The sequence below is a fragment of the Symphalangus syndactylus genome, chromosome 6 (assembly GCF_028878055.3).
Source record: "Symphalangus syndactylus isolate Jambi chromosome 6, NHGRI_mSymSyn1-v2.1_pri, whole genome shotgun sequence".
NCBI lineage: Eukaryota > Metazoa > Chordata > Mammalia > Primates > Hylobatidae > Symphalangus > Symphalangus syndactylus.
This window is the reverse complement of record NC_072428.2, coordinates 79,323,582-79,350,538: the sequence shown is the minus strand read 5'-3', so window position 1 is coordinate 79,350,538 and position 26,957 is coordinate 79,323,582. Positions and strand designations below refer to the sequence as shown.

Below are 26,957 nucleotides of genomic sequence, written 5' to 3'. Positions count from 1 at the left end.
GGCAAGCATGGTCCCAAATTTGATGATCTCAAAAAGAGATATTTGAGCCTTTGGAGGTATTGTGAGCATGATAGTCACAAAGTTTCAGAATACATTAGCAAATCTATCATTATAATTTTCTAATGAACTTTATATTTACAGTATGATAAAAGAAATTACCTTTCAAGATTATCTTACGTCAGTTATTGTTACATTTGATACATGTGTTTCTAGGAAACCAGAGTATCTTGAAAAAATGTAAATGTAAATATTTTAAAATATATCATAGGAATTTATTGTAGAGTGTATAGGTTATAATTTCTTTGTACGTGTGTTTTATGATTGTAAGTTGATGGAAGTTTTTCCCCCTTCTTTATTCTCCTGGTTATCCTATATAGGTTCATGAAGGATTCCTGGAGAGTAAAGTGTTTATTTCGAATAGTACCAATTCATCAAATCCATGTGAGAGAAGAAGTGTTGACCTAAGGATATATATGCTTTGCTTTCTTCCATTTATAATTCTTTTGGTCTTCATTCGTGAACTAAAGAATCTATTTGTACTTTCATTCCTTGCCAACGTTTCCATGGCTGTCAGTCTTGTGATAATTTACCAGTATGTTGTCAGGGTAAGTATAAAAAGTTTTTAACTAAGTTCTTATCTTTCTTATATAAGTCAAATTTTGTTTACTGTGGAGGTAGAAGTAATGATATGTAAAGACCCCTACTTCATATGTGGCACACAGTGTACAATCAGTAAATGTTGGTTTCTTTTAGGGGGATGCTGCTGAGTTAGAAAAGTATATGACATAGAGATTAAACAGACTTTGTGGTCAGATCTTGAATCTTGGTAAATACGCTTCTGGCTTTGTGACAGCGCTTCAGAAGATAGTAATACCTACCCTATTAGAGTTATGAGATTTATGATTGTGTTCTTAGTACAGTGCCAAACATGAAACCAGGTACTCATTAAATATATTATTCTTTAAAATTTGAACCAATCACAAGAGATGCATATTATGTGTTTGTGTGTGTGTATATATATATATATATATATATATATATGCAATTCTATAATTTCCTTTCACTTCTGAACTTTTGTTTACTGCCACTGCTTCAATCCACTGCCACTACACTAGTCTGTAATCCCTTTATCTGAAGTATATGCAATAACATCAACTGATTTCATTGTCCATAGTCTGGGGATTCTTAACCCAGTTTCCTTAAAATATTCTATTGATGGGATTCAGGGATTCTTCAAATCCCTTAAAATAGTTTGCAAGATTTAGTATTCTGTATGTATCTATGTGTTTTGCTGTTGAGCAGTTGTATAGCTTTCATCTTGCAAAGGTGCCAAAGACCCAAAAAAGGTTGAGAATCCCTGTTCTAGTCACTCTTGATCTAATTAATCTTATATATTATTTCCAAGGTAATTGTTGTAAAATCTTCATTAGCAATTATAAATTCTTATTATGGATCTGTGTTTCATTTCCCTCCTCTTTGAATTTCAAAAGCTGTAGTTTCTCTTATAGCACTGAGTGGGAGGAAACAGACAGGAAGTTCATATAGGCTTTCCGGAGTTCATGACGCCTCAGCTAAACTTGTAAGAGTCAATTAAGCAGAAAAGGAGGTTCCCAAAATAGAAGGAACAGCATGAGCTGCTGTTTGGAGAAGTGAAATAGCATCCTGCTTGCCTTAAATAATAGTTTAGTATTGAATGAGCCAAACGTTTTAATACCCTTTCATTCTAAACCCAGTATATGGTTTTAGTCATGTATCACCAGTATATCACACAATTCTATCTATGCTTCAGATGTTCTAGACCTCTCTATTCCCCAAATTATCCTAGAGCTTTCACACTTCAGTTGCTTTGTTCACCCTTTTTACTTGGCCTTGAATTCTGCCTCCAATCAGGCAAAGCAGAGAATGTAAGATGGTGAGGAGAGTAGGGACCAGACTTGGGGTATCTGGATGAAGTGGCCATTTAGAGCCAATGTGCACTTTGTCCAGATGGTGAGATTTGGAATAAGCCTGTGAGTCAGGACCAAGCAATCAAAGCCAGAGTCAGGACATAGATATTCAAATAATAAGGGTAATGACAACCATCAAATCAAAGAGTAAGCACTGAAACAAGAAGGAAACCTATTTCGGGCAGCAGCAGAGCTATAAGGTAGAAAGCCAGTGTCAGGAACCAGGTCTCTTAGAGAACTGAAAGAGCAATGAAAATAGAGTGGAGAATGAATTTCTGCTGGGCACCAGCAGCAGTGGTTGATAACTTGACTATATGGCTCTCAGCTTAGGCCTTGAGTGTGCTTATGTATTTCCTGTTGTGGCAGGAGCCATACCTAGTGTTCACAGCCCGGGACTTGCAGGTGGAAGCAGGTAATCAGGAGCATTTTGCTCAGATGGAATGTATGGGCATGAGGGAAACAATTGCTTTTGGCAGTAAAATCCTAACAGCTTGGCTATATTTAACATAGGATGCTTTAAGTGTTTATTGAAAGAATTATTCAATTTTATAACACATTTGCTGTTGTGAAGCTCAAAATTATATGATTTTTCTTTCATTTTTAAATTATTTGGAATAAGTAAAGATGTAACTGGTCTTTTTTTTTCTTCCTTTCTTTAGAACATGCCAGATCCCCACAACCTTCCAATAGTGGCTGGTTGGAAGAAATACCCACTCTTTTTTGGTACTGCTGTATTTGCTTTTGAAGGCATAGGAGTGGTAAGAATTTGGTCTTTATTATTATTTTTTAAAATCTTAATTCAACACAATGATTTATATAGCCTACCTGTATTTAAAATTGCATATTTTTCTTTTTTATTTCAATTTTCTTTACATGATTTTCAATTTGGTGTGATAGATTAGAATTATAGTTTAGTCCTTCCACTAACAAAGAACTTAATGTTAGACATACCACTTAGGCTCTCTACTTCTGTTTTTCTTTATCTATAAAATGAAGAAATTAGCCAGATCATTTTTAACATTTCATTATGGAAAATTTCAAACCTATACAAAATTTAGAGAGTAGTATAATGAATTCCTATGTAAACGTCACCTGGCTTCAAAAATTATTAACTCAAGGCCAATTTAAAAAAAATCTATATCCCACATACTCAGGCACATCTGAAGCGTATTTTATTGATGAGATTATTTGAAGGGAATTGGAATAGTTGCAGAATCACTTCTATATAAAAAGAGTTGGATATAAATTCTACCTATAGTTTTATGAATATAATGTTTGTTTTGAGAAACAATGTTATAAAGCTAATACCAAGAGAGACTCCAAAGATTCTGAGGATTCTAAGATATTAAATATTTCCATTCAGGTAGCTCCCAGTTTATTTAAACCCTAACATTTGTAGACTTGGGGAAAATAGAATCTTGCTGTCTACTTTGCTCCATAGTTTATGTTTCATAGTTTGATGATATGGTGTGGGAGCAAAACCATTTGTAAACATCTACTTATGTTAACCCCAGACAAAATAGATCTAAAATAAAATTTGATACCATTTTACTTGGGTTTCTGCTCTCTGTGAATTCTCCTTTAGATAATTCTCCCAAATTCTTACAAATTTTCACAGCTACAAATTATTGCTGTTGCAAACGTAACTACAGATTTTCATGTTTGTCTTTAACTGATGAGCACTAGTTAACTATTGACATTTCCGCTGAATCTCAAATTCACCAATTCCAAAGTCTGACACATATTTTCTCATCCAAAACCAGCTTTACTTTCTCATTTTCCTTTTTCTTTCAGTTTTATCTTAAGTTGCTTAAGCTTGAAACACTGGAATGATTCCTTTTACTTTGTCCTTGGTTCCCTATTTCAATCAATAATTAAGGCATGTTGACTTTTCTTTTATATTTCTCAAATTCATTCCATAAAGGAGACTATACATAAAACACCTATAATGCTGCGTGACACGGAAGTCCTCAGGAAATGTTCATTTCTTTCTCTCTCTCCCTTTCTAGCTGCACTGACACCATTCTTGGCCACTGCCCATATTTCTGCTCCAGATTATCTCCAGAGCATTCAAACTGTTCTCTGCCCTCTTGCTGCTATTAACAGTTAATGTTTCCATATGGAACTGACTGACTTATATGAAAAGTGGAAAAAATACTAGATTTATCATCTCATAGAGTTATTGTGAGGATTGCATAAGATGCTGCATGCAAAGCTTTTAGAATCATACCTGGCATATCATAAACACTCCAGTAAATACTTGCTACTATTGTTACTTAAGTCTTTCACTGTATGGCCTAATTTTATGGTTACAATCTCTGAAGATTTACCTTAAAAACTTGGTTTTTCAGTCAGCCTTTTCTTATTTTTTTAAAGGTTCTTTTTCAATAAAATAAAAATTATTAGCTTTACTGAATTTGACAGTAGATACAGATGGGTAGATGTAAAACCAGTTACAGATATGTGTGTATACATGGGTTAGTATACATACATATACTTCCTAGTTCTGTCTCCTGAGAGGGGCTGCAAGTAGTGATACCCCAGTATCAACAAGCACACACCCAGATCTTGATTTCTAAATACCAGATCTTCATTTCTAAATACCATTCTACAAGAGAATCAAAGTTCTTTGGTGAAATGGCTGATTTTAGGGCTGAAGCAAGGAAATGCAAGATGAGGCTAAAGCATCTTGTGGTGTCAGAAGGTAAGAATATGTTCAAGAAATGAAAGAATAGAGGCATGTCAAAGGGACACAGACGCCAACCTGATGGAATTTACAATGGCCAAAGGTGGAATACTATGAGTAACAAAACAAATAACAGAATATTGGATTATAATTCATTATTTAAAAAAATATAAGGTCATGCTAATATACATGCATGCATACATACATACATACATGAGAATCCTAGAAACCTTCCTCCCTCCAGGCGATATAACTAATCCCCCTCCTACTCCCCAGAGAAGGGGCTGGATTTAGGGACTTGGCTTTCAATAAACAGAGTATGATGAGAGGGAAGAAAAGTAACTGTATAATAGAGAAACCTGGCAAACACTACCTTAACCAAGTGATGAAAATTAACTTCACTAGTGATAAACCATGTTAATAACGTGTGATTAGACAGGCACTTCACCTCCATGTTAGCCTTCTCTAAACCTACAATACCAGTCCAGTCATAAGAAAAACCTCAGAAAAACCTAAATGGAGGGGCTTTATGTCAAGTACCAAACCAGTACTCCTTAAAACTGGCAAGATAATGAACAACAAGATTGAGAAACAATCAGACAGGAGGCATGGTGACAAAATGCACTGTGGGTATCCTGGATGGAACTCTGGGACAGAAAAAGGATATTAATGGAAAAACTAATGAAATCCAAATGAAATTTGCAGTTTAGTTAATAGTGATGTACCAATATTGGTTTTTAGTTGTCGCAAATGTACTATCGTAATATAAAAAGTTAATGGTAGGAGAAACTGCATCAGGGGTATATGGGAGATCTCTGTGTTATCTTTGTAACTTTTCTGTAAATCTAAAATTATCCCAAAATAAAAAGGTTATTAAAAAAAAAACTAACAGGTTTGCCTGCCAAGAGATGAGTTTAAATCTTTTTAAGAAGTTTAAAATAGGTAGTATAAATATATAGCAATGGAAGTGTACTTCAACAATTATATGTGTTTTAAAGGAAAAAAATTTGCATATAGGCTATAAACAACCAATGTATAAGAGACACTGTTATTTTTAAATACTTGTATTCCATTTAAAAAAAAGTATTGTATTCTTTTCTTAGGTCCTTCCACTGGAAAACCAAATGAAAGAATCAAAGCGTTTCCCTCAAGCATTGAATATTGGCATGGGGATTGTTACAACTTTGTATGTAACATTAGCTACTTTAGGATATATGTGTTTCCGTGATGAAATCAAAGGCAGCATAACTTTAAATCTTCCCCAAGATATATGGTAGGTGTATATGAATTTGTCAATATTAGTTTATATATTTTATAATGTACCACTGTTTGATGATAAAGGCGTATTGTTGGATTTATGGTTTAAACGTTTAAAATTTTTACTATGATTTCCTGGAATCCCATCACTTTGGGAGGCAGAGGTGGGTGGATCACCTGAGGTCAGGAGTTCGAGACCAGCCTGGCCAACATGGTGAAACCCCATCTCTACTAAAAATACAAAAATTAGCCAGGTGTGGTGGCGGGTGCCTATAATCCCAGCTACTCAGGAGGCTGAGGCAGGAGAATCGCTTGAACCTGGGAGGCGGAGGTTGCAGTGAGCTGAGATCGCGCCATTGCAATCCAGCCTGAGTAACGAGCAAAACTCCATGTCAAAAAAAAAAATGTGATTTATTTATTTGTGCAATCTGGAATTTTTTCATAATCTTAGGAGGAGACCAAATATGAACTTAGGGTTCTTGTGGGATTTTTAAAAAAATATTTAAAATTGGAGTTTGTTCCAAATCCAAGTCAAGTATAAGAGTAGAACAGGAATTATTTTAATATGGACACATTTTAATAAAAAATATTAATACCTGTCCTTATTGCCAAAAAAACCAAACACTTAGGGTTCCTAATAAAATAATAGATTATATCATTTATGGTCCTTGCTATTTGGTCAGCTTCATAGTGTATATTTTCCAAGTCTTTCAGAACACAGTTGGGACACATTATAAATAATAAAACAGAATGGTGCATCATCTTAATGTTCTCTTTCATATTGGGACCATATCCTGCTAAATGAAGCATCATATGTATATGATTTTTCCTTTTTCCAGAGGTTTGTCTTTGGAAAATTTTCAAAGGTAGTGGCAGTGATTACCATGCAGACTTACTTCCTTATTTACAAGATGGAAGGTAACTCCTTAGTTTTCACATATGCAAAGAATAAATTTGGAATTGCTGATTGAATTATTGTCACACTACTACATTAGCTACTTGGATAAAAAAAATCTGTGTAATCTTAAATGTCTTACTATATTAGTGAAAAAGCAACAACAGCAGAAATTATATCTTCTGACTGGCCTCCTGGTGAGAATTTGTCTGTCATTTAATAGTCATTTGAATCCTGGGCATTTATTGGAGTCAAAAATGTTGCTAGGACAAATGTTTGTAGGAAGCCATTTATGACAGAGCAAATGGACCTAGGATAGTTTCCAGATTGCGCAAGGGGCACAGATGTGGTATGTCTGTATTTTTTTATTACAATTTAACTTTAGCTAACATAAATGCATTTCAAAATGGAAACATGTTTCAAATGTTATAAATATATTTCAAGGTGGAGTCATAATTACAAATAAGATATATGGTTATTTAGCATTTATTTTATTAACTCTTGATAGTTACTTATATAATTTTGTTGCCTTCAAATGTGCTTTTTTGGTTTCTTTTTTATAATATGAAACTAGAAGCTTAATGAACTAGAAGCTTCAACAGCTTAGTATAAGAGAATCAAGCTAAAAAATATGGTAGTAAGTTCATCTTTTCAAATACTATACAATGTTTGGAAAATAGAATGATAATTTGTCCTCATTTAGAAGAATATTTTGAGCCAGGTATGGTGGCTTATGTCTGGAATCCCAGCGCTTTGGGAGGAAAAGGTGGGAGGATCGCTTGAGGCCAGAAGTTTGAGACTAGCCTGCATAACATAGTGAAACTCCAAATCTACACAGAATTTAAAAATTAGCCAGGCATGGTGGCACGAGCCTGTAATCGCAGCTATTTGGAAGGCTGATGTGGGAGGATCACTTGAGCCTGGGAGGTTGATTATACAGTGAGCTGTGATGGTACCACTGCACTCCAGCCTGGGAAACAGACATTTTGTCTCAGTAATATTAATAATAACAATAATAATATTTTGATTAAGTCTTAAAAATCATTTTAGAAATTGACAACTATTTTTAATGTCACATATAAAATGTACATAGAAATAATGTCAGAATTCTTTCCTGGTCTTACTTACAAAAGCATGTAAGGAATATTTTAGAGGGGGAAGGTTCCAAAGTGGGAGTGTGCACACATTCACATTGAAAGGTTTGTATTCCCAGTCACATAAGAATGTGGTGCAGAAATAGTGTGCGAGAATAAGACGGAATGCTTTTGGTATTCACAACTCAATCTTGGAGGATGACACTGTCTCTGCAGTAGCTCCAATTAATCCTTCCCTTTTCCCACAGCCCCTTTATACATCTGACCTTATTCCTCATTGCTGTGACTTTCCAATTAGAATAGAACTAGTTGAGACTCTTGATTTAAAAGGGACCATTAAATCATAGTTTCTATTCAAGGAAGTCTAGCTAGACACCACCTTTCATTAGAGGAAACCCTAGTACAAGTATCCTAAGAAACAACAAAAATATAGAAAAAACAGGAAAGCCAGTCAAGACACATATTTCCCTTTAGAGAACTTGCGTTGGTTAATGCCTTTGCACTGTGGAGATATGCCTTATGCAGCCTATAGTCTGTTTCTGTGTGGACTCTGCAGTTGTGGGACAATTAAAATAATAGTCACAACTGAGGGATACAAGAGAAGAGTTGCTTGTCTTTTTACAGTCAGGGCATTCTGTAAAGTGAGAAGTTTGGACTAGAATAATCACGGGATTATATCTAAGATTTCTTTCTTAATATACTACATATGAGTCTCTCTTTCACTTCTTTCCGGTGCTTCACACGAGAGGCCTTGGAAGTTAGAGATTGTGCAATGTACTCTATTGGCGGAGTATGAAAGCCAATGACTGTTATAAGAGTATCCTAGAGAACTGATGGCTACTAGCTATGAAAAGCCATAAAGGGCTTTTGGTACAAATTGGCAAAGACTCAGAGTATATTAGGGTTATTTCTGCAAGAAAAGATTGAATTAGAAAGAGGCCATAGGATGAAGCAAGTATGGATTAGAGAAGCTCCAAGTTATTATTACCCTTAATCTTTCTGAACTGTCATCTTTGAAAATTAGTTATGAGTAATACTGTACATATATTGCATTTAGCTTTTGAAGTAAGGAATGTATTTTAAAGGTTTTACGAGTTCAAGGCATTTGATCTAGTGATGCTACATAACCATAGTTGTCTTATTTTTTAGCCTAGAATGAGATGAGGCTCTTGGCAAGGATTGCAGATAGTTCTCAATTAAGATGACTTCTTTTTTTTTATTTTTATGAACCCATTTTTATTATGGAATATAAAACGAAGAGAGACAAGAACATAAGCTTAAAGTTGCAGCATAATGAATATTTTTAAAATGAATAACCACATAACCACTGCACAAGACAAGAATAGAACCCAGTGGTCTAGAATCCTTTGTCTGCCCCTTCCAGGGTAAAACTATTAGACGTAACCACTTTTCTATCTTCTGAGAATCATTTTCTTGATAACATTTATCACTTATACATAGATCCTTAAACAATATAATCATATGTGTTTTTATAATATAAATCAATTCATTTTGCCTATATTATGACAGTTATTTTCTTTGCTCAAATTGTATTTTAAGATCCATCTATCTTTTTGTATGTGACTTTGGATTATTTTAATTTTTGTACAACATTCCATTGCTTTAATTTATTATGCAATCATTTTAGTAACAATAAGCTACAGTACAAACAAATAATAAGATACAATGATAATACTAACAATGAAGAAAACATTCAGAATTGATTAGAATATGCTGTGGCAACAATCTCCAAACTCCTTGACTTGTAAGATGACTTCTTGACAGAGCTAAATGCTCAAGATTCTCAACCTGAGCATCATGAAGGATCCAAGAGGTAAAGTGCTTTACCAGGTTATTTCCAAGGGTAGCTTCTGTATTCAACCTTAAGAGACAGAGAAGCAGTCAACAACTTATTTCCCAAGTTGGTTTTTAAAAAATCTTAAGTTATTCATACCTGAAGGTTGACTTATTAGCCAATGTGGGGAAAAGAATAAAAGCATCATAAATTTTGATATTCTATGTTTTCAAAACTAATATTTTCACTGGAACATTAAGTTGTTTTCTCCCTATAATCTGATTCAATATATTGGCTGAAAAATAATTATTAAAAATACATTTCTGTCCTTTACTAAGGTATTAAATTCTTTACTGTCATTATAATAGATTTTGTTTCCAAGCATAAATCATTTTATTCTTTGAAGTGCTATTAATATTTGTCATGTTTCTAAGAATTACCTATCCATATCTATTTCAATAATTAATATTTAATAAGTATCAATCACCTATTAATACTAAGTGCATTGAAGGGATATACAGAGAAGAATTAAAGAGTCTGTAACTCTCAGGAGCTTTGGCAGTGAGGAGTTTTAAAAGACCTTTTAATGTACCCTAAATGTTGTTTAAAGTTGTTTGATGTTTTTTGTATCCTCAAAACAAATTCCTGTGACTTTAAGAAAGTTTATTATTCTTTAGAAAGAGGGTTTACTGGGTAGATTTTTCCTTTCAACTTTCTTCATTTCTAAAACATAGTACAAAAGAAGCCTTACATTAGATGCTGCTTAAAACCAAAATGAAGAAAAGATTGTGATAATAGCTATACAAAAGTTAAGTGGAGAAAAATAATTTAGAGTGATGGAAAATAGAGATTCCAAACATAGAAATAAGTGGGTTCTTGAAACAGAAAAGGAGTAGGAGTGAAACAGTTCATATTAAACTGTGGCACTTTTTAAGGATGCCCTCTTGTTTCTATATAACTATTCTTTGGTTGATTAGTAGATATACCAACTTCTAAAAGATCCACACCATTTTATTTCCCATTTTTACTCTTTGTAACACCAAATAGTAATATTTGCATATAATTAATGATATTAATAATAACCAGATTCTTAGCTGATGTAACTTTGTCAATAAAAAAGTAATAGTACTTATATGCAAAATGGTGTATTTTTATTTTATTTTAAAAATATTAAATGTATTATTACCACATTTTAAAAATATGTAAGTGAAAAGATAATTAAGAAAAAGGAATGTCCTTCTGTTAAACTAATAAACTAACAAGAATATTTGTTTAATTATCCACAGTTACATATCAGAGTGTAGGAAACATGTGTCTTTCATTTATGTGGTATATATTCAGTAACTTGACCATTTATGTGTAACCTTTAAGCCTCAAGCTGAGAAATACATCCTTAGCTGATTTTTAAAATTAAGTTTTAAATGTTGTTAGCTCTAAGGAGTTCTTTCCTTCCTAATTGTGATGTGTATCTTCACATCTATTTTTACTCAGCTTTTAAATTTCTTCTTACTCTTGTATGATAAATATGTTATAGCAGAATACTATACTTCTTGTTTGGCCATAGTTGAGAGACTGTTTATAATCCTTACTACTCTCACCACCTCTATTCAACATAGTATTGGAAGTCCTGGCCAGAGCAATCAGGCAAGAGAAAGAAACAAAGGGCATCCAAATAGGAAAAACTGCAAGATCTGCAAACTATCCCTGTTTTCAGATGACATGATCCTATATCTCGAAAACCCCATAGTAAGCCCAAAGGCTTCTTAAGCTGATAAGCAACTTCAGCAAAGTCTCAAGCTGCAAAATCAATGTGCAAAAAACATCAACATTTCTATATACCAATAACAGTCAAGCTGAGAGCCAAATCTTTATGTGGCAATTGTGAATGGTATTGTGTTGCCACAATTCACAATTGCCACATACAGAATAAAATACTTAGGGATACAGCTAACCAGGGAGATGAAAGATCTCTACAACAAGAGTTATAAAACACTGCTCAGAGAAATCAGAGATGACACAAACAGATGGAAAAACATTCCATGCTCATGGATAGGAAGAATCAATATCATGAAAATGACCACACTGCCCAAAGCAATTTATAGTTTTAATGCTATTCCTATTAAACTGCCATTGACATTCTTCACCAGAACTAGAAAAAACTATTTTAAAATTCATGCGGAACCAAATATGAGCCTGAAGGGTCAAGGCAATCCTCAGCAAAAAGAACAAAGCTGGAGGCATCACACTACCCAACTCTAAACTTTATGACAGGGCTGCAGTAACCAAAACAGCATTGTACTGGTACAAAAACAGACACATAGACCGATGGAACAGAATGGAGAGCCCAGAAGTAAGGCCACACACCTGCAACTATCTGATCTTCGAAAAACCCGCCAAAAACAAGCAATGGGAAAAGGATTCGCTATTCAATAAATGGTGCTAGGATAACCGGCCAGCCATATGGGATAGACTGAAACTGGACCCCTTCCTTACACCATATACAAAAAATTAACTCAAGATGGAGTAAAGGCTTAAATGTAAAACCCCAGACTATAAAAACCCTGGAAGAAAACCTGGCCAATACCATTCTGGACATAGGAATGGGCAAAGATTTTATGATGAAGACTTCAAAAGCAATTGCAACAGAAGCGAAAATTAACAAATGGGATCTAATTAAACTAAAGAGCTTCTGCACAGCAAAGAAAACTATAAACAGAGTGAACAGACAACCTACAGAATGGAAGAAAATTTTTGCAAACTATGCATCAAACAAAGGTCTAATATCCAGCATCTAAAGGAACTTTCAAGAAATTTATAAGAATCTCATTAAAAAGTGGGCAAAGGGTTTGGGAGGCCAAGGCAGGCAGATCACAATGTTAGGAGATTGAGACCAGCCTGGCCAATATGGTGAAACCCCATCTCTACTAAAAATACGAAAATTAGCCAGGTGTGGTGGTGGGCGCCTGTAGTCCCAGCTTCTCGGGAGGCTGAGGCAGGAGAATCACCTGAACCAGGGAAGTGGAGGTTGCAGTGAGCTAAGATTGAGCTGCTGCACTCCAGCCTGGACAACAGAGTGAGACTCCATCTCAAAAAAAAAAAAAAAATGGGCAAAGGACATGAACAGACACTTCTCAAAAGAAGACATACATGCTGCCAACAATCATGAAAAAAAAAAAGCTCAACATTACTGATCATTAGAGAAATGCAAATCAAAACCACAGCGTGATACCATCTCACACTAGTCAGAATGGCTATTGCTAAAAAGTCAAAAAATATCATGCTAGTGAGGTTATGGAGAAAAAGGAACAACACTTTTATTATAAACTGTTGACGGGAGTATAAGTTAGTTCAAGACATTTTGGAAGACAGTGTGGCGATTCCTCAAAAACCTTAAAACAGAAATGCCATTTGATGCAGTAGTCCCATTACTGGGTTTATACCCAAAGAAATATAAATCATTCTATTATAAAGACACATACATGCCTTTGTTCATTGCAGCACTATTCACAATAGCAAAAATATGGAATTAACCTAAATGCCTGTCAGTGATAGATTGGATAAAGAAGATGTGGTACATATACATCATGGAATACTATGCAGCCATAAAAAAGAATGAGATAATGTTCTTTGTAGGAACATGGATGGAGCTGGAGGTCATTATCCTTAGCAAACTAACATGGGAACAGAAAACCAAATGCCACATAGTCTTACTTACAAGTGGGAGCTAAATGATGAGAACGCATGGACACATGGAGGGGAACAACACACACTGGGGCCTATTGAGGGTGAAGGGTGTGAGGAGGGAGAGGATCAGAAAAAAATAACCAGTGGATACTAGGCTTAATACCTGAGTGATGAAATAATCTGTACAACAAGCCCCCATGACACACATTTACCTATATAACCTGCACATGTACTCCTGAACTGTAAAAGTCGAATTAAAAAATCCTTGCTACTTTAAGTCTTAAGACATCAGAAATAAAGCTCCATTAATGTTGATGTTTATATACTTATATATTAAGTACATTTATACTTAAAGCTCCATTAATGTCAAGGTTTATATACCTTGACATTATATACCAAAAGTAGAATATAATCCTTTTAAAATGATTGCATTTTTTTGTAAGAAAGAAAACATTCTTCCCTGTGCATGGTAATTTTAGGTGGGAAAGTAGAACTCTTAAATGAGAAAACTGTAGGAAGATGTTTCTGCTGAAAGAGGACATATGTGTTAATCACTGCCCCCATGCTGCAGCACACTGAACCCACAGTGTTTTCTCTGCTTTGTTACTTAAAAAATGCAAGATGGTTGGGCTTTTCTTTTGAATGTTATAAAATATTAAAATGTTTTTTAACATAACAGCACATTAATTTTATTATTCTGCAACCCAAAAGAGTGGATTCTGTAATGTTCCTTCCTCTAGGTCCTACAATTCTGTTTTCTCTTCATGTCATTATCAACGTTTAAAAAGTCTTCTTTTTCTGGGTTTAGGAAAGTTACTAAAGCCTTTATCAAGACATGCATGCGAAGTTTTGACAGGTTATCCATAATGTAGAAATCTAAATATATTTATAAAACTGAAAATTGCTGCGCTGTTTTGAAGCACTGTATAACAAAGAGATAAGTTAATTTGCACAAAAGAATAACAACAACCTTACCCAGCAACTCTATGTCCCTTATTTAATGTAATTTTAAACATAGATTGTATGTATAATTTAGAGAACTTTGCAAGTTGAAACCATTTAGATGCCTGCTTTTAGACTTAAGATGGATGACATTTCTGCAACTAATGACATACCTCCAAAGATTTTCACCCAAGAACTATGTTTACATTTAATGTGAGTTTTTCTTTTATGTAAAGATCAATGAGGGTATGACTCAGGATTTAAGACATATAGTAGGCTCAATTTTTAAAAAGAAAGTTGAGAAAACTTTAGCTCTTCAGGGGGCTGAGTCTAACCTTCAGAATACTGGCTTATCCCAAAATGAAATCTTTTTACCAATATACCCCAAACCCTGGCATGCATGTTCAAACTTTTCAGTCTTGTCAAAATGAATTGTTCTTGTATCATCTAGAAATTTAGTTAGAGATCCATTTGCCTTTTTTATAAACAAGCATTTTTAGTTAGTAAGGTTCCGGCCTAATTTGGTATTCTGGATTTCTTATTTATCTTAATATTAAAAATAAAGGACAAAAGCTAAATTCACATTAAAAATGACTAAATTTTGAAATTTTTTTTCAACAGGTTATATCAATCAGTGAAAATTCTGTATTCCTTTGGCATTTTTGTGACATATTCAATTCAGTTCTATGTTCCAGCAGAGATCATTATCCCTGGGATCACATCCAAATTTCATACTAAATGGAAGCAAATCTGTGAATTTGGGATAAGATCCTTCTTGGTTAGTATTACTTGTAAGTATCATTATATATTTATATCATAATAATTTTTTATTGTTGAATTTCTTAAAATGAAAGCTACGTAAGATGTAATTTCTTAAAATGAAAGCTACATAAGATGTATTTTTCAATATTTTTAAAACAATTTTATTCACCCAGCTGGGTTACTTTTCAGGTTAAAATTCTATTTTTCTACTACTACATAAGAAAAACACAAACCAGATCCCATCACACTTAAAATAACTAATGAAGTTATTTTGAAAATTACATTACTGGTGATTAAAATAACGTGTACATGGGACCCCTTCCATTTTTGATACACATTTTGGTTTTAGTTTTTCTCAGGTTTTTTATTCCTGTTTTTGTATATTTTAACAGTTTACTTCTCCGTAACTACCTACAGGAAAGTGTTTAATTTTACTTGTATTGGTCTTTCATAATTTTAGTGGCTTATTTTCTTATTATTTGAAGAAGTGTATATAATCTCTTATTAAGACTCTTCATCATAAAATGCCTTCTCAAGGTAGCATTCATAATAGAGACTCATGGAAAGGGAGCTTGAGTTCGGTATAGTGGAAAGAATGTAAGTGTTGGAGTCAGACGGATCTGGGGATTCAAAGTCAAGCCTATCACTTACTCGCTGGTGTCTTTAGGCAAGTTACATGCCATTGTTGAGCCCCTCTTTCCTCAACTATGAAATGAAGATAAAACTTCCTTATGGCATTTCGGTGGGGTTAGAAATAATATTAACAAAGTATTAATAGCTGGAAGTTATTATGATCATTATTGTAAACATTACTGTAACTACAAATACACAGATGATTACATCACCAAACTAAACTGGGATTGCCTAAAATGATACCAGGGACCAGATTACTAGTGTTCTGGGGAACAAGCAGCTTTGGAAATTCTTTGTGTAAGATATTAATAAACATCTTGCACTATTTAGAATGATAGAGCTAGAAATTAGGAGCAACTCACTAAATTGATTTGAGCAGCCTGCCGTGGAGCTCATGCCTAGATTTAAAGAATTGAGTGTATTACATTTTGTTTGAAAAGGGAAATGCAAAGCTGAAAAAGTAGATAAAATGTATTTTTCCAAGTAAGTACTTAAATGAATTACATCACTAATAAGAGAAATCATATTAACGAATGAAGTCAATAAGCCCATACTCTGATGACTAACGAAAAAACATTCAGTAGGAAAAAGATATTTTAAGACATTTTGAAATATTTTTATACATTTCTTTTATTGACATTTTGGTAATGACTAAATAAAAGGACTAATTTCAGTAAAAGTATTTTTATCAATAGATGGAAGACAATTCTATTTTGAAAGTATATTGTCTTTTAAAGTTGGTAATGGAAATTCAGGTAAAGGAGTTTGAGGGCAATGGGAAAAGGGGTCTAGGTTTTTTTTATAACCTCACCCATTTCTGCACATTGGCTGTCATTGTTGTATTGAAGTTATGAATCTGCTGAGGCACAGACCACACCACATCTGCTTCCATGAATTTGTTTCCAGAAATCAGTGGCTTAGTTCATAGCACAGAGAACTGTAGCCTTTTCTTGGCTGCTGCTTTCTTTTAGCTAAAAGTCATTAAAGCTTCTCATCCATATAAGGGATATGCCTTGGAGAAAGAGAACAAAAACTGTGTAATATTTCCTTCTGCTATATCGGGACACATCACTGGACACTGAGCTTCATTTGTATCTTTGGCACATATCCTTCCAAATTAAAGTAAAAGCCAACTGATATTCATGGCAAAACTGCTTTTTATTCTGTTTTCCAAAGCACTAGAAAAGATTTGGGGGCATGCCCTTTACTGATAAATGTGTGTAGACAGTCGATGGGACCTTGTCATGTTCGTAGAGTAGGCTGTGCAGCAGCACTAGCAATGAGAGTGGAGGCTCAGCCTGATTTGCATTGAAAATTGAATGTCTTTCAATGTTCCATAATCCTTTCCAAATACTGAATCCATGTTTGTTGTATTAGTCTTTAAAGAAGTGGACTTATCAGCTTGGATTATGTTGGTTGTGTCCAAGTATCCATTTAGCATTTGAATCTCGATCTCAAAATACCTTCTTAGTGAAATTCAAAAACTTTAGAAATGATTCAAACTCCTCCTGCGTGTTCCATTTAGGTGGTTACCTGGTATATAGGCACCTCACAAGTGAGGGAGGAGGGGCGGTAGTAACCAGCCAAAGGTCACCATGGACATAAATACCTTTTAAGAGTAAACCTATACTATGAGGTTTTAAATGTATTATAATAAACACTGAAACCAGTGTTTCAATTCTGTGTATGAATTGAATCAACAAAATATACTAAGTACTATTTACTTCTGTTATTCTCTAATTTGTTGATCCTTCTACTGTTTGTAATTTTTAAAAAGTCCTTGTTTTTATAATCTATAGTAGACTGTGACTATATAAGTATCAAAACCTATAAATCTTTAGTAGTTTGCAGAGAAAACCCACTAAAATCCTTCATTTAAGTTAGTTGCCTCTGCAGATTAGAAAAGTACCATTCTGTTTCCTGATATCCTGTCTTAGAGTCAGTAGGTATGTGGAGAGCACCATTAACTATTTGTATAATTAAAATTAATGTGCTAAGTTATTTTCCACATTTTTGTTTTTGGTGCCGTAATATCAAGTGCTTTGTTTTGTGCTCTGATGTATCTGCGTTTACCCTTCAGATGCAAATAATGGACTTAAATAGGCTTTTATTTTAATATCAGAGGGAACTCTATGCTCTAAGAATACATTCTTTTTCTTGCTATATATAGTTTTGGTAAATACTGAATAAGTCTGATTAGTACTTAATAGATCTATTCATAATAGCTGTCTGTAAATGACATAGTATTTGTAATGAATAAAACTATCCTTATTTTAAACTCTGCTTTGAGTTTTTATTAATCTATGTTGGATTTGGCTAAAAGTATATATACTTGTCTTCTTTGTCTACTAATAACATTACCAATAGCATATTTCAAGCCATTTTTACAAGCAAATATCTTTTGGTAATGTAATGTTTAAAATCTGACTTTAAACAGATTTTAGATGAGAATTATACTTCATGATTTAAAAGTGTTTGCTAGATGGAAATTTTGTCTATAAATTCTAAAATGCTATAGTACTCCCCCACATAGTTTTCCAACAATATTTCACTTGATTTACCAGTGACAGCTTGGATTATAGATAAACAAAGAAAAATGGATTCCAACTTGAAAGCCTCTTCAGGTGGCAAGATTCTGGTCATATTTGTCTGGCCTCACTTTTATACTACTACTTACTATAAGTAGGTGAAACAAACATGTCTCCACGAATGATTATGTTCAATGAATTTTGAGAGGTCCTAACTATGTTTGAGAGTTATGCTCTATAGCTCCCTAGAGACCAAAGTTAAAAGGCTATGTATAACAAGCATCTATTAGATGAAGAATCTACTTTATAAAGTGTTTCTACTTTCGAGGTCTTTAGAGCTAGTTATTTCTACCTCTTTAGTCAATTATTTCATTTATAAAGGGTTATGCCACTTCAGCCCTATAGATGTAAAGCTACGTTTATAATTTCAAAACAGTTTTTAGGGCTTTAGCTTTCATAATAATTTGAATACAGAATGATAAATAATAACTTCTGGTTATATGAGGAACATGGTGGGAACTTAGTTCCAAATTGATCCCACAACCTCCTGGAAAATATTGAGAGCCACAGAAAGAATAGAAAAAGGAAAAATAAAACATCATAAGTTAAAAACTAAGAAGTAGAGAAACCAGTGTACTGCAAACTGAAAACTAAATTACTAACAGGAATATATATATATATATATCTCCAACACATGCCATAATTGGAGTCCCCAAAGAGGAAATGTGGTGATATAATCATCATTGATGGCAGTGGTGATGTAGTTTTCACAGCCTGTATATGAGCAAACACAGCTGTTATTTCTGGTGGCAACTCCAAACCCTCAACAAATCATTTAACAAAACATTTAAGGACAAATAAAGAAGGAATATGAGTCTTGGTTTTTGCAAATCTTCTGTTGATGCATTTTGATAAGATCATGAAAGCGCCAGACCAGAATTTGCAGGAAACTTGTCAACAGTTTGGAAATCTGCTGACAATAGTGGAGTACTATTTTTTTTTTAAACTTTTCATTTTGAAGTAATTTAGACAGAAAGGGAGTAAAAGAAAGTAAAAAAAAACCTCTACTCAGCTTCCTCTGATGTTCACAGCTTCCATAATCACAGTACAGTTATTAAAACCAAGAAATTAGCATGGATACAATGCTATTAACTACTTTATAGACCTTATTATAATCTTGCCAGTTTTCCCACTAAGATCCTTTTCTGGTCCAGGTCATAAGCCATGGTCCCACTTGAATTTAGCTGTCATACTCATTTGTGTCTTCCAATCTTGACTGTCCTTGACTTAGTCTTTCTTGACCTTGACACTTTCGAAATGTCAGTAATTTTATAGAATTTCTTCCAATTTGAATTTTTCTGATGCTTTCTCATGATTAGGTTGAAGTTCAGCATTTTTAACAAGAATCCCACAGAAGTGATGCTGTGCACTTCTCAGTGTATTACATCGTAGTATCAGTGTCTTATTGGTGATGTTAATTTTGTTTACGTGGTTAAGGTGGTCTGTTGACATATTTCTCCACTGTAAAGGTACAGTTTTCCTTTTATAATTAATAAGTATCTTGAAGGAAGATATTTTGAAACTCTGTAACTATCCAGATCTCATCCAGTTTTTGCCCACTAATTTCAGCATTCATCAGTGACTCTTCCTATCCAGTGATTATTGTGGTATTTGCTTAATGCTTTTCTGTTTCCATTGTTCCTTCTATTTTGATTAATTGGAATTCTACTTTAAGGAATAGCTATCTCTTCTCTCTCATTTATGTCCCACCACTCTATGTCTTGTGCATTATTGAGCTGTATGGGCAGACAAAGTAATGCAAATGCTCTGGAAATAAACTATCAAAACTTCTTTGCCCAGAATTTTAAAGCAAAAAAATTAAAAGTTGTTTACATAAGAAACTGTTGACAAGTGAAAGTCTAGGAAATGTCACTCACTATTTTGGTCTTTCTGGCTCTCTCTAGCTTAGAGCAAAATATGGCAGATTTTTTTCACAAGCAATAGTTTAGTAGTTCTACTTTCATTAATTATTTTTAGTAATTTCAGTATTGAAAATACCTACTTTTAATATTCATGTAAGTAACAAACATTTAAATAAGAAAAATAAATGTATTTTCATTTTCTAGGTGCCGGAGCAATTCTTATTCCTCGTTTAGACATTGTGATTTCCTTCGTTGGAGCTGTGAGCAGCAGCACATTGGCCCTAATCCTGCCACCTTTGGTTGAAATTCTTACATTTTCTAAAGAACATTATAATATATGGATGGTCCTGAAAAATATTTCCATAGCATTCACTGGAGTTGTTGGCTTCTTATTAGGTACATATATAACTGTTGAAGAAATTATTTATCCTACTCCCAAAGTTGTAGCTGGCACTCCACAGAGTCCGTTTCTACATTTGAATTCAACATGCTTAACATCTGGTTTGAAATAGTAAAAGCAGAATCATGAGTCTTCTATTTTTGTCTCATTTCTGAAAATTATCAAGATAACTAGTAAAATACATTGCTATATACATAAAAATGGTAACAAACTCTGTTTTCTTTGGCACAATATTAATATTTTGGAAGTAATCGTAACTCTTTACCAGTAGTGGTAAACCTATGACAAATCCTTGCTTTTAAGTGTTAGCAATAGTTTCAAAAAATTAAGTTCTGAAAATTGAAAAAATTAAAATATAAAAAAATTAAAGAATAAAAATACTTCTATTATTCTTTTATCTCAGTAAGAAATACCTTAACCAAGATATCTCTCTTTTATGCTACTCTTTTGCCACTCACTTGAGAAGGGAATAGGATTTCAACAATAAGAGAATAAAATAAGAACATGTATAACAAAAAGCTCTCTCCAGATCATCCCTGTGAATGCCAAAGTAAACTTTATGTATAATGTAAAAAAAAAAAATCTCTATTATGTTTTTATTAGTGAGCCAAATACTAATGATTAGCTCCTGGAAGTATAGAAAACTGCCATTAACATAATATAAGCATCAGAAAATTGCAAACATTAGAATTAATTTCACACTCTAATGGTAGCTGATCTTCATAATCAAGAGGCACTGTTCAAGATCATGACTTAGTGTTTCAATGAAATTTGAAAAGGGACTTTAAAAGTTATCCAGTGCAACTCCCTTGTTTTTCGTCAGAGGAAAAGGAGGCCTAGAAAGGTGAAGTAACTTGGTCAAGACCATTCAGCCTTGAGATCAAGAAAACCTATCTTCTGACTCCCAGGCCAGGATGTTTTATTTCTCACATTGTGTCCAAGAAAAAGAATATGTTCAGCTTAATTTTAGTGTTGAATCTATTTGATTATATTTTAATACTTTGAAAATGAATGTGTGATTTTTAATAGTATATGTGACCTGAGCAGAAAATCAGGGAACTCCAAGAAGCCTACACTGTGGCCATATAAACCTCAGCAAGAGAAAGAAGCTATGTTCTTTTAAAACAGAATAGAGACCGCTTGCTGGTGAAACTCCTGGCTAGTAAGATGTGTGTCCAGCTATACTATTTGTGGCTTGAGCTTTTTTTATTATTACCTTCCTTTCCTGAGTTTTGTAGGCACCATTTTCCTGAATGGCAGAAAATAGACACCTCAGAAAACAGAGGATTTGTGGACTCTTTCCAGCCCTGTGGCTTTTCTTATCACAGCCTTTTATTTATTATGAGCAGAATAAAAGAATCGGCTAGGTGTGGTGGTCTGTGCTTATAATCCCAGCTACTCTGGAGGATAAGTTGGGAAGATCACTTAAGAGGCCAGGAGCTTGAGACCAGCCTGGGCAGCATAGTGAGACCTCGACTCTATAAAACATAAAAATTTAAAAAAATTAGCCTGATGTGACGTGTACCTGTAGTCCCAGCTACTCAGGAGGCTGAAGCAGGAGGATCCCTTGAGCACAGAAGTTTGAGGCTGTGGTAAGCTATGACTGTGCCACTGCACTCCAGCCTGATTAACAGGGAGATCCCAACTCTTAAAAACTAAACAAAAAATATATACAAGAATCATAAACCATAAAGGGATTCATGCTTAGAAAAAATCAATAAACTCCCTTTAAATATTGAGACATTCCAGGCTTCTTTCAGACAAATAACTTCTAATTATTCCATATTTTTCAAGTTATTAACCAAGATAAAGAATCTCTCAGTTGGTGGGGAAAATGAAAATTATTAAGAATAGAATTGTCTTCTGACTTTAAAAAAAATTCATACTTTAAAACGTGAACTGTTTACCCAGGCTGGTGATACTCTAGTTTGTTAGTATACTATACTTGAAGATATCATCAAGATCACTATAGTTGTATATATTCTCTATTTTTATATGTAAATGTTAACTTAGTTCAAGTATTTTTTGCTTATATCGTTAACTGATCATCAAATACAATCCTAAAGATATATCAGAAGCTTTATTTTGGTACAAAGTCATAAGAATCAAAACTTTTTTAACCATTCACATTAGGTATCAACAGTAATTGTTTGAGATACTTTTATATCAATTCTGTTACACTGAGCCTTTAGTCATACTAAGAGAATGCAGAAGAAGTTATAGAAAAACGAATCTTCACTGAAACTAGTATTATATAGACTTGAATTAGATGTTTAAAAAACTTTATAGCTTCATATAAAATGAGTTGAAAATTATTTAATAGGAAGCAGCATTAGGTTTTTGTCACCTGTTTTCAGATAATATTTCTAGTCTATGTATGTTATTTAATTTTTACACTTTGGTCCATTGTTTATTTTCCTTATGGAATTCATCAAATGCAATGAAATTTGAATAAAATTGATCATAGCAATAAATAATTTTTAAATTCAGCACAAACTCATCTTGAGCATATTATCAACCAGGCTTCCTTTAGCAATAAGAATGGTGAATCAACATCCAGTACTAAATTCAATAAATGATGAATACTTTAAATACAAGAAAAAGTTGAATTGCAGAAAAGAGGGGCTAAAAAGGAAGAAAGTTTTAATTCTCAACAAGAAACACTATTTAGATGGAAAGCTTAAATGTATTCTTATTAAGGGTATTTGATGATGCATTTTATTTGCAAAAATAACCAGTGGGTAATGTTTTCTCTGAAAATTTAGCTTTAATGAGTCATAACATTTCCTAAAGATTTTGGAGATGATATTTCAATTATACCAGCTCTTACTTTTATTTTGGGAGCCTGGAGAAATGAGAGTGATTGCACCTGTCAAATTTTGTATCTCATCGCTTTTGGATCATCACACTGTGACTAAAATGACTTCAGCATTTTGTTGGCCACCACAGTGAAGAACTATTTCCTGAAAGTTAATCAGTTGCCTGAGAGCCTTTTCTGCTACTGAGGGGGAAGAAAGGAAAGCTTTATTTACCTCTAATGAGCACCATTCTAAGTCAGTTAATCACTGTTCCCTTACACCCAAGAGTTTCATCAGTATCGGAGTCAACTTGTCAAAACACTGGTTCTCAGACGTTTTTTTCAGAGGGACTTCTTTTCCCCACATGGCCAGATTTCTTTTCTTTTTTTTTTTTCAAGCCACACAGGCATACACAAATTTATTTCTGAGTTGTAAAGCTACAGCGCATTCTTGGTTAAAAACCAGTTTAGATGATGTTACCAAATGAAAACAAGTCTGTATTAGCAAATGCCACATTATATTTAGTCGTATTCTCACTAAATTCTCCTTTATTAAAATGATTTCTATGTCTTGCCTAGACAATGCACTTACATATTTACAAGCATTGTATGTCAGTGTGCATGTTTTGAATTTCCTAACTGTCTAATCTTAGTAGTTTCATAGTAGTTATGTAAAATCTCTTTAACTGCAAAATACTATAAAATATTACTTGAAATATTAAAGTATTAGTGCCATTTCTAGCTGTGGCAGGGCACAAGTCTTACTATAGCTTACTTATGTCTTCTCATAGATTTCAGTATAGCATCTGAGTAGTGGATCTATTTACTGACAGTATACACAAATTAGGTCTTGACCTCACTTCTTTCTTCATTTAAAAGGGAGAAGATTTGAAATAGAGCTAGTGTAAATAATAAATAAAATTATTTAAATAACATCAGTGGCTTAATACCATCTGTAGAGGAATAAAATAATTTGGTTAACATATAGAACATCGATAATATACAATAATGACTTTTTAAAAAATGAGTCATCTTTTTGGCTCACCTAGCTTCCCTTAATAAGAAAATTTGAGAAACTTGGATCTGAAAAGTGTAGTAATATACTTCCTAACATTAAATTCCTGGCTGTAGTAATTAATACTTTGGCAGCATTATGGTTAGTTTTGTTTATGCCCTTGGCACTTACTAGGCTAAACTTTCTGAAACTGATCGGTTTTGACCTATGAGATAAGGAAACATGCTTAAGAAATGGCTAGAAATGCTATTTATTGCTCTATGATAAGTGAAATAGCAAATCACTCTGATTCTTAAAATTTCATATTAAAATTAGTTCCTACATGCATGCATGCACAAGTATATGCAGACACACAAATCAGTAATCTATGTGAACTAGATACTAATACTAAATTACTATTTAAATTGGGTCCAGAAAGATGCTGTTGAAAACAACACTCTAAAAATATTTCATTAGAGTTTTCTTGATAACAAATAGGAAAATATACGTTTACACCCTGAATAAATTCAGCTGTGGGTGGATTTTTGTTTTTCAAAATGATTTTGTTAGTTTGAATGAAACCTAAATATCATTGCACGCAAGTCAATTCTTTTAACATTTTTCTTTATAACAGAATATGAAAAATGCTGTCTTAAAGTATTGTAACTTTTCTGAATTTTCAATGAAATATTTGCTTGCCTTTTAGATACATTTTTCTAAGGTTAAATGACATTGATAAGTGTCATAAGCTAAAAATGGCACTAGTATTCTCATAATAACATTTTAAGCAGTCTTTATGGTTAATTCTCTGTTATGTTGGAAGCTGATAATGTGTACTTCTAAGTTTTAAAAGCAGAAGTTGATTAAAAATGAAAGGACACACTCAAAACTGTGACCTGAACTTCCTGCAGCATGAATGCAGGATGAGCCGTCTGCAGATGCTGCATTCATGATTTACTGCTTTTGTAAGGTCAAGAATATGTATCAATCATTTTGTTTGCATTACAAAATTAATGCTTTGGGAAAGCATTATGCCAATCCTGTAATAAAAGATCATAAAGATATTTATACCTTCACATCAGTAATCCTGCTCTTATGAACTTAGCATAAAGACATATCATAGTTCACAGAAGAGAGATGCTATGCCTAAAGGTGTGTTACAGCATTATGTTTTAATATGAAAAATTGAAAACAACCTACATGTTCAGCAAGAGGGGGATCATAAATTACGATAACCTAGAATACAATGACGATTATATTACAACAAATGTATATTAAGGACTGATAATTTGGGAAGTTAAAAAATACGTAAATTTTAATTGCAGGTCTGCAAAATATGCTTCTGGGCCAAGACAAGGAGATTTGTGGAAAATGGAACCATAGTGTCAGGATAAAGAAATGGGTTTTACTGTTTTTAAATGACTAGTGAAAGGAGGAATGTGAGAGGAATGTGAGAGAAATGGTTTTGGGGACAGGAAGTTTATAAAGCGTTAGTAGTGGTATGTGCTTCTGGCAAGCAACAGAAAGAACACAAAGGCAAAACACACACACACACACACACCCCAAATTAGGGATAGGACTAGGTGCATGTAAATTGTGATGAAAAGCCTGGTGGGGTACTTGATGGAGGAAAAAAAATAAAGATGGTTGGTACTACTTTAATTGATAGAACAAGGTACTACTCTGTTACTTAAATACCAATGCACAACATTTCCCAAAGAAACCTTTCTTTATGAATTCTGGAAGAAAACCTTCTTTGGGAAAGGTTGTGCATTGTTTTATTTTAAGTCCCAGGGTACACGTGCAGGATATGCAGGTTGGTTACATAAGTAAACATGTGCCATGGTGGTTTGCTGCACCTATCAACCCCATCACCTAGGTGTTAAGCCCAGCATGCCATAGCTGTTTTTCCTAATGCTCTCCCTCCTCCCACCCCACCCCCAAACAGGCCCCAGTGTGTGGTGTTCCCCTCCCTGTGTCCATGTGTTCTCATTGTTCAGCTCCCACTTATAAGTGAGAACATGCAGTGTTTGGTTTTGTGTCCCCTTCATTAGTTTGCTGAGGATAATGGCTTCCAGTTCCATCCATGTCCCTACAAAGGACATGATCTTGTTCCTTTTTGTGGCTGCATAGTATTCCACGGTGGTATTCCTTTTTATGGCTTCACAGTATTCCGTGGTGTATATGTACCATGTTTTCTTTAGTCTATCATTGACGGACAGTTGTGTTGACTCCATGTCTTTGCTATTGTGAAGTGTGCTGCACTGAACATACTCATGCATGTATCTCTGTAATAGAATGATTTATATTCTTTTGGGTATTTACCTAGTAATGGGATTGCCGGGTCAAATAGTATTTCTGGTTCTAGATCTTTGAGGAATTGCACACTGTCTTCTACAATAGTTGATCTAATTTACATTCCCACCAACAGTGTAAAAGCATTCCTACTTCTCTGCAACCTCACCAGTATCTTTGATTTCTTGACTTTTTAATAATTGCCATTCTGACTGGTATAAGATGATATCTCATTGTGGTTTTGATTTGAGTTTCTCTAATGATCAGTGATGATGAGCTTTTTTCCATGTTTGTTGGCCGCATGAATGTCTTCTTTTGAGAAGTGTC

The 26,957-nt window shown here is 33.8% G+C and overlaps 1 protein-coding gene across 4 annotated transcripts in view; it reads left to right on the top strand.

Annotated features, from left to right (window-relative positions):
* The window catches only part of SLC36A4 (solute carrier family 36 member 4), a 54,883-nt gene extending 29,472 nt beyond the window's left edge, over positions 1-25,411 (top strand). For 3 of the 4 annotated variants that reach the window (XM_055283253.2, XM_055283256.2, XM_055283257.2), the window contains 5 exons: positions 378-605; positions 2,606-2,704; positions 5,736-5,905; positions 14,921-15,090; positions 20,349-25,411. In XM_055283253.2, coding sequence (XP_055139228.1) covers positions 378-605; positions 2,606-2,704; positions 5,736-5,905; positions 14,921-15,090; positions 20,349-20,656 — 975 coding nt within the window. In that variant the 3' untranslated portion in view covers positions 20,657-25,411. The remainder of the gene's footprint in view (positions 1-377; positions 606-2,605; positions 2,705-5,735; positions 5,906-14,920; positions 15,091-20,348) is intronic. The other variant, XM_055283255.2, reaches the window with a different exon arrangement.
* The last annotated feature ends 1,546 nt before the right edge of the window (positions 25,412-26,957 follow it).